The sequence below is a fragment of the Carica papaya genome, chromosome 6 (genome assembly GCF_054855325.1).
Source record: "Carica papaya isolate Zhongbai chromosome 6, ASM5485532v1, whole genome shotgun sequence".
In the NCBI taxonomy this organism is placed as follows: domain Eukaryota; kingdom Viridiplantae; phylum Streptophyta; class Magnoliopsida; order Brassicales; family Caricaceae; genus Carica; species Carica papaya.
Window position 1 is genome coordinate 36,578,660 of NC_142314.1, and position 8,983 is coordinate 36,587,642.

At 31.3% G+C, this 8,983-nt stretch overlaps 1 protein-coding gene across 1 annotated transcript; it reads left to right on the forward strand.

The window, feature by feature from the left end:
- The first annotated feature begins 173 nt into the window (after positions 1-173).
- BON3 (Calcium-dependent phospholipid-binding Copine family protein) lies at positions 174-7,903 on the forward strand. The gene is made up of 16 exons (XM_088206220.1): positions 174-710; positions 2,143-2,190; positions 3,046-3,194; positions 3,649-3,697; positions 3,816-3,872; positions 4,044-4,223; positions 4,312-4,446; positions 4,741-4,802; positions 4,911-5,007; positions 5,115-5,229; positions 6,075-6,151; positions 6,419-6,556; positions 6,764-6,928; positions 7,028-7,141; positions 7,246-7,342; positions 7,529-7,903. Exons 1-16 carry the CDS (start codon positions 549-551, stop codon positions 7,633-7,635), a joined length of 1,752 nt encoding a protein of 583 aa, XP_088062346.1. The 5' UTR covers positions 174-548; the 3' UTR covers positions 7,636-7,903.
- The last annotated feature ends 1,080 nt before the right edge of the window (positions 7,904-8,983 follow it).

Sequence of the window (8,983 nt, forward strand, 5' to 3'; positions counted from 1 at the left end):
AAAGTTGGTGGTTCTCCATTGATACACGTTTTGTTTTAAGCAGGAAGTTCTTCATGTATTTATAAAATTATTTAATTAATTTGGATCATAAATTTCACGACAATTTACATTTTCTACGTGTCTTATCCAATCCACGTACGACGTTTCTTTCACAGATATATATATATATATATAAATATAGATGGGAATTGTATTGTTTTGAATGTTCATGATTTTGGTAGATGCACGCTAGGTTTTTCCCGAGAAACAAACAACCGTCTTCTCAAAGACTCCAAATCTGACCACCTAAAAAACCTGTAAATACTACACAAAAGGGAGTCAATTGTGGCACAGAATTTCCTCTCTGCTTCTCCGAAAGACAACTACGCGAACCAGGAGAGAATTATATATATGTATATATATATATGTACATACGCATTGTGTGGATGGTCAATCAGATATACAGATTACGCGAATCGGGGGAGAATTTTATTTGATTTTGGAGCCGAGAAATCCTAGAAAATCTGGCTGAGAAAGTTTGAGTGAATTTTTGTTTGGGAGCCGAGAAAATGGGAGGGTGTTTATCAGGTGATGTGAGAGGAGGACAACAGGCGATTGGAGTAGGAGGAATCCATGACAAGACTGCATGTGGAAACAATGCAGCCTGCAATGAAGCAGTTGATTTTTTCTTCAGATCTCGCGGTCAACTTCCTCTTTTCTCCCAAATTGAGGTACTCAATTATCCATACAGTATATATATATACACATATATATACATAACCTATATGTATCAATGTCATTCCCTGAGAATTTTGCAATATTCTATAAAAGAAATTATTTGACGTACTATTTTCTAAAATCACATGAAAAATTATAATTACCCTGTAGACATCAAACCTAGCAATTGATCGGATTTGCAGCGGGCCTAAACTCGAACCCTAATTCGTAATTTGAATATTGACAGTCGAATATGTCTTAAACCCTAAATCCTGAGTGGATTTAATAATTCTAAAAACTTTCGAAAAACTCCAAATCAGATTTAAGAATTTCAAATAATTTTTTGAAAAATTCAAATCCAAATCCGCATTTGAATGCTAAAATTCAAATTCGTTCTAAATTCGCGATATATATATATATGTATATATATTTAAAATCTGCACTAACTCTTCCATACTCTGTTAATTTTTTAGTTTTATTGTCATGTCTCTCATTTTTTATTTCACAATGCTGCCTATCACAACTTACATGTTTTTTTTATAAAAAATCTAAACTTGATTTATATATTTTGACAAGTAATTCTACATACATACATACATTTACATATATGTGTATATATATATATATATATATACCCGTCATGCGTGTATATATATTATATGAAATGAAGAGGAGGAGAAACGTTTTCTTGGATTTTGTGGAAAGAATGAAGTAATTACTTGTACGCATTAAAATTTGTTTGCTTTAGTGATATGCTGACTGTGACCAGAAGTTGACTTATAGCTACTTCCAATATAATATATATATATATATATAATATAAATGTGTCTGTGTTTATATATATATATATATAAGGAGAGCAAATTCTAAGGTGACTTGGAAGGAAACTAAGTCATGCATGCGTGGAAACTTTACTTTCTTGTAAATTTATAATTAATGACCATAAAGAAGGAAAGATGATACATATGGATTAGCATATAATATATATATATATATATATATATATATTTTGACGGGGTGTTTTTATATATATATATATATGGAGAGCAAATTCTAAGGTGACTTGGAAGGAAACTAAGTCATGCATGCATGGAAATTTTACTTTCTTGTAAATTTATAATTAATGACCGTAAAGAAGGAAAGATGATACATATAATATATATATATATATATATATATTGGATTAGCATATAATATATCTATATATATATATATTTTTTTTGACGGGGTGTTTTTCCTATGACCTTGTCACCTTAGACTACGTCTATAGTGACATATGATATTACAAAGTAGACAATATCACGTAAACGTATATATGTATATGTGTGTGTGTGTGTGTGTGTATGTATGCGTAGCTTTCTAATTGATAATTAGTCTTCATGCATATGCATAATGCGTATATATATATATATATATTATTTATGTGATTACTTATGTGTACTGCAGCTATCTTTATCTGCTTCCAATCTAATTGATCGTGATGTCACCTCAAAGGTGTGTTCTCATCGATGGTAAACATATATAAATAAATAAATATATATATATATATACATATATGTATACATTCAGTGAAAATTAATAATGAGATATATAATACTGTTTGATGATATATATATACATATGCACATATATAATTTTTTATTACAGAATGATTTAATGACAATTATGTATTAAAAAAAAAAGAAGTGAGATAATTAATAGATGAAATAAACGATAGATAAATAAATATATATATATATATACTATATGTAAACATTAAGTGAAAGTTAATAATGAGATATATAGTGCTGTTTGGTAATACATATATATGTATATATATATACATGTAATTTATTGTTGCAGAGTGATCTAACGATAATTAAGTATTTAAAGAAAAAAAAAGAATAGTAGAGAAAATTGACTATAGATAAATAAATAGACATATATACACATATGTATATATTCAGTGAAAGTTAATAACGAGATATATAGTGCTGTTTGGTAATACATATATATATATATATATATATATACACATGTAAATAGACATATATACATATATGTATACATTCAGTAAAAATTAATAAAAAGATATATAGTATTGTTTGGTGATACATATGTATATATATATATATATATATATATACACACGTAATTTCTTGTAGCAGAGTGATCCAATGACAATTATGTATTTAAAGAAAAGAGAGTATAATAGAAGAAACTGACAATACATAAATAGATAAACATATATACATATATTTACACATTCAATGGAAGTTAATAATGAAACACATAGTGCTGCTGTTTGGTGATACATACATATATATATATATATATATATATATACACACATATAATTTCTTGTTGCAGAGCGATCCGATAACAATTATGTATTTGAAGAAAAGAGATGGGATAGTAGAGGAAATTGGCCGTACAGAAGTCATACTAAACAATCTCAATCCTTGTTGGATTCAAAAGATTACAGTTGCTTTTCACTTTGAGTCTCTTCAGACATTACTGTAAGCTACTCCACTTCCTTTCTAGTTTCTTTTTATCTGCTTTATATGTATATATATATATATATACATAATTAACAAATTAGTCCAAAATTTGTTATTTATTACAATTTAGCCCATAATATTTTTTTATTCTTACAATTTGGTCCCTTATGTATTAATTCATTTCAAATACTTAGTTTTTTTTTTTCCTATTTTCTTAGTGAAAAAAAGTTAAAATAGTTGGATTATGTTTTTATGCTTTAAAAAGTAATAACTTTAACTAATTAATTAAATTAATTTAACGCTTGAAGCAAATATAAAATTTCACGAATAAAAAAAAAAGGTTAAGAATCCAATTGTAATAAGTGGCGAATTTTAAGAGTTAATTTGATAATTTATCTCATATTTATATGTGTATATACATATTTTATATGTCTTATAATTTCAAGTTTAATCACCAATCATCTCTTCTCAGTTTTCGTGTGTACGACGTGGATACCCGATATCATAATTTACCAGTCAAGGTATGTATAAAATTTTCTCCTTTACTGATCTTTCTTAACAGGTATTAAAACTGATGAAACTGCAAATTTTTTTAATTAAAAAGTGTTATCTGTTAATTTGTTTTTGCTTAATTAGCAGACATTGAAGCTGGAGGATCAAGAATTTCTGGGAGAAGCCAGTTGTGTACTTTCGGAGGTAAGTTGCAATTACTGGTATATTTAACACGACTCGAATTATACCATATTATGGTCAACTATCTCCGGTTAAAGATTAAATTTATTGAGAAAAATTTCAATTAATTATTTATTCGATAATCTTTCTATCGTTCATACTGATTTACGTTAGTAGTATGTTGAATTTTAGTAGATTGTAACGAGAAAAAATCAGACGTTAACCCTAGATCTCCTTGACAAACACGGGCCCTGTGGTTCGAGGAATTTAGGGAAGCTCACTGTCCATGCTGAGGAAACATTTGCTTCTAAAAGTATTGTTGAGATAATGTTTCGTTGCACTAACTTGGATAACAAGGATTTGTTCTCTAAGAGTGTAAGTACATGTATACATTCATATATATATATATATAATTTTTTTTCAACAATCTCATATTAATTTTCTGTTTGATGTATTCTCTTAGGATCCTTTCTTAAGAATATCAAGAATTACTGAGAATGGTGTTGCCATTCCAATATGCAAGACTGAGGTGGTGAACAATAACTTGAATCCAACTTGGAAGCCTGTGTCTTTGACGATGCAGCAATTTGGAAGCAAGGCAAGCTTCCCATATTTATATATAATTATACAGTATTTATGTATATAGGATATCTGATACATTGTTTGAATAATATTTTCATTTAAATCTTTACCCGGCTTGTACATTGTAATCGGATTCTTATTTAGTAGAACCGAAATTTGAACAAGACATAGAATATTATACTTTTGTGAGAGAAAATTTTGAGGATCTTATTGATATCTCGGAACATATGTAAACATTTATTTTTTTTAAAAAGATTGAGAACGAAAAAGTCACTCGGGTCAATCTTGTTTTTAATTTTTTTTTTTACAGGAGAACCCATTAGTAATCGAGTGTTTCGATTTCAACAACAATGGGAATCATGCATTACTCGGGTATTTGCTAAAATTCAGCCGTTTAATCTTTTATGTTCTTTACATTTTATCATCAAGGTGTTTATCCTGATGAATTTACATTTCCTTTTAAAATTTTTGTGACTTCAGAAAACTTCAGAAGTCAATTATGGAACTTGAAAGACTTCACAATGAAAGCATTGGTGCAAATTTCATTTTCCCATCTACTCGTCATGGTTCTGAGAAGGTTTTGAGATCTGTACTTGATACATATATACATATGTATATCCTCATATACTGTGTATCGTGCTTCTACTTTTTGTGACTAGCCTCACTAATCTGTTTGCATAATAGTTTTTGAAGGGTCAGCTGTTCGTGGATCGAATAGTTGAGAAAGAACAGCACAGTTTTCTCGAATACATTTCCAGCGGCTTCAAGCTCAATTTTATGGTTGCAGCTGACTTTACTGGTAAATAATCTCTTCACCTATTATCTGTAGATGTTCAACTTGAAATTTGATTTGGGAATTGAAATCTAAGTTTTTCGAATCAAGAATCATGAATGGAAGCGAATTGTAAAGTTTGGTACGTAATTTATTACCTAAAATTTCATGCTATGTATAAGTATTGTGGGATTTGAAAAGAGTTAAAAATTAAATTTTTTATGAAATTTACGTTAATAGTGTAGACAACTAAAAGAATATTTACGAGATTTGTCTATGATACACGGTAGATTGCAATTTACTCGTAGGAAAATTTGAATCATTTTGTTACTGAATCAAATCAAATCTTTCTTTTTTTCGAATGAAAAGTAGTAAGATTGTATTGCTATAAGCACCGGGAGTGCAGAAAAAGAGAAATATGTACAAGCTATTTACAGCTTAGTCCTCCATACAAAAGTTTTCCTGAAAGACTCAAGATAAACTGGAGTATGATCCATAAGCAAAAAATTAAGGGTACTAAGCCATCTATTCTTCAAAACATCAAAACCCATAGTGTCACCGAGCCCCTCGAAAGCTTTACAATTCCTCACTTTCCACACAGACCAAATAAGTGTAACAGGGATTGAATCAGCAAGAATGCAGTGTCCATTGAGGTGCTTCCAAGACCAAATCTCATCTTTGACAGAACCTGAGCCAACCCAATTGATACCCAAACGAGAATAGACGTTACACCATAATTTGTAGACAATAGGGTACTGTAACAGCAGATGACAGCAGCTGCTTGTGCTTATAGCAAATCAAATCTTAAAATTCGAATTATGAACCATAAGATTCTAATAGCAATACATGGATGTAAATTTTTTCTTTTCAAGGTTCAAATGGGAATCCTCGAAATCCAGATTCTTTACACTACATCGATCCTTCAGGCTCGTTAAATTCCTACCAACAGGCAAGACTTAACTTTCTTTTTTTTTTTTTCCGAACATACTTGTGGTCATATATAGATTAATTTCATGAACATGATCTCAAGGTTCTCATTTTTTTTTTCTTTTAAATTCAAATGCTTCTGAAAATTCTTGGGGATAAGAAAATTAAGATTTGAGGGGTTGAAATTAGTACAAGAAGTACCTTGTTTTTAATCATCCAAACATAAATTTTATGGTTGATTAAAGCATTATCAAATGATTAAAAGAAGCTTTAACCAACATACTTACAGGCTATAATGGAGGTTGGGGAGGTTATTGAATTTTACGATTCTGATAAAAATTTCCCAGCTTGGGGTTTCGGAGGAAGGATGATTGATGGCACGGTATCACACTGTTTTAACTTGAATGGAAGATCAGATAGCTCTGAGGTAAGAGGATGAGAGTTACCATCTATATTTTTCTTTTTAGACAAAAAGAGATTTGAACTATCGATGTGATTATTTTTCCCAAGTATTATAATTCCATTGCATTCAGTTCAACTCTTATATCTTAATCATTTGGTTAGTAGGCATTAGTCATAATTTATCCGGAGAATGATATCATAAAACTATATATGTAAATCGGCCATTAAACAGGTTGTAGGAGTTGAAGGAATCATGGCTGCATACTCTAGTGCTTTACACAGCATTGGGTTAGCAGGACCAACTTTATTTGGGCAAGTCATAAACAAGGCTGCTCAAATTGCTGCTAAATCTCTCTCAACCAACACCCACAAGTACTTTGTCTTGCTTATAATCACAGTAAGCAATTCTTATATATGTGTGTGTGACATCTTTTAATGCCATATATTTCTCTCTACATTTTCTTCAATCTTTGTTTAATGGCAAGTTATTTTCTAGGATGGAGTCCTAACAGATATCACAGAAACCAAAAATGCTTTGGTGAGGGCCTCTGATCTTCCCTTGTCAATTCTTATTGTTGGTGTGGGAGATGCAGATTTTACACAAATGGAGGTACATATATACCCTTACTTTTCAGAATGATGTTGGAATAAATATTAAGCATACAGCAGATGATGAGATTTTGTGTTAAAGTTTTCATTATTTTCTCTTTCCAGCTCCTTGATGCTGATAATGGTTGTCGATTGGAGAGCTCTACAGGTCGTGTAGCTACGCGAGATATCGTACAGTTTGTCCCAATGCGAGATGTAAATAGTGAGTATAGTTACCCCCAATTCTTCTGCAAAATCTTCATTTGGTTCTTGCTTTCACTTGAATCACTTCTGCATCTGAAATATCTAAATCTTTAGAACTCTAACTTGTTTCTGTTCAATTTTCTATTGTTTCACTTGCATTCTGATCTACCTTCAAAAAACTTAACCCGATTTATTTCTTGGACAGGTGGGGAGATTTCTGTTGTTCAAGCTCTTCTGGAAGAGCTGCCTGGACAGTTCTTGACCTACATGAGGAGCAGAAATATCGTTCCTCGTGATCTGCTGGCTACGTAAAACTGACTGTTCTAGGATGTTCGTTGGATGTGCAACCAGAAATCTTCCAAATATCAGGCTTATAAGTGTTAATACAAATTTAGTAGCCAGTATCTCAGAGTGACATGAGTTGTTAGGAATTCTTTTATCTCTTCATTTCTCCATTGTAGTTGTTAGGGTTCAAAAGGAGAGGATGAGACAAGTCAAATCATGAAATACTAAATCAACATTGTTTGTTCTTTTAAAAATTCGTGTAGTTTACATCAAAACAAAAGAAAATTATTCAATATTTCGTGGTTGCAAAGGTATTTTCGTATTGGGACTGCTATAGGAACTAAAAATGACATCAAAACTGGGTTCCATTCTTCTGCTAGAAAGCTGAGGAGCTCGAAACCGCATAAGATAGTGAGTCTTGCTTTTCTGCTGCAGTGGGAAAGGAATCCTTCCACTTGGATTTCATCAGAACTGCAATGATAGACTCGCTGACACTAGTTGTAACTTAAATTGTACATTCTGCAACAGGTAAGAATCCTTCGGTCATGCTTAAGCGGGAAAGGAGTGACATGCTTAAGCAACCGGTGGGAATCCTTTGGTCATGCTTAAATTGAACATTTCAGAAGGAGCTTTATTTGATCTTTGGCTGTAGAAGTGAAACTAGGACTTGGGCAGTGAGATTCTCACTGCATTGATGAGAAACAGAGGGCCAACCACCCAAGGAGGATTCACGTAGAAGACTAACTCATAGCTGAAGAGGTCCTATTATTGTCATAAATTTCAAGCAGACATTACCTTCTGATGGTGTTTACTGGATACTATTCCAATCACAACTCAAACAGATAATGACAATCTTCTACGACACAGCCAAAGAGGTGATTTTTTGTGTCAGCATTCATGATCATATGAATGTGCATTTTTGTATGCCTTACGTTAGGAAATATTTATTATAATTGATGTGTATGTGTTATTTAATTAATTAAATGTATGAATTTTCACTAAGAGAGAAAAAAAAACATCCTGATTTTAAAGATAAACTTTTTCAGTATCTTGAAGTTTGAAAGGATATTAAGCTGTCTGAAGTGGTCTTCTATATTTTTGCCAACAATGAAGCACATACACATGAAAACACAAGTATAATAGCTCTATTTGAAGGAAACAAGAAAAAGAACAATGAATGAATATGTGACTTGTACCGAACTTGGAATTGTCTTCTTGGTGTGAAAGAAAACCGTGGAGAAGAAACCAAAGGCTCTGGGAATGAAATTCTAATGGCATCAGCCTGAAGTAGAGGCACAATTCCTGGAGGAGGATTTGGGTAGAAGACTAAACGTAACTTCATAGAGTCCTAGATTTGCCATAAAGTCTGCACAAG

Excerpts from the sequence above, each read along its gene's own strand:
- BON3 (XM_088206220.1), top strand. The coding sequence starts at position 549 with ATGGGAGGGTGTTTATCAGGTGATGTGAGAGGAGGACAACAGGCGATT. Across the intron at positions 6,929-7,027 it reads TTGTCTTGCTTATAATCACA|GATGGAGTCCTAACAGATAT; the intron begins GTAAGCAATTCT and ends GTTATTTTCTAG. Across the intron at positions 7,343-7,528 it reads CCCAATGCGAGATGTAAATA|GTGGGGAGATTTCTGTTGTT; the intron begins GTGAGTATAGTT and ends TTTCTTGGACAG.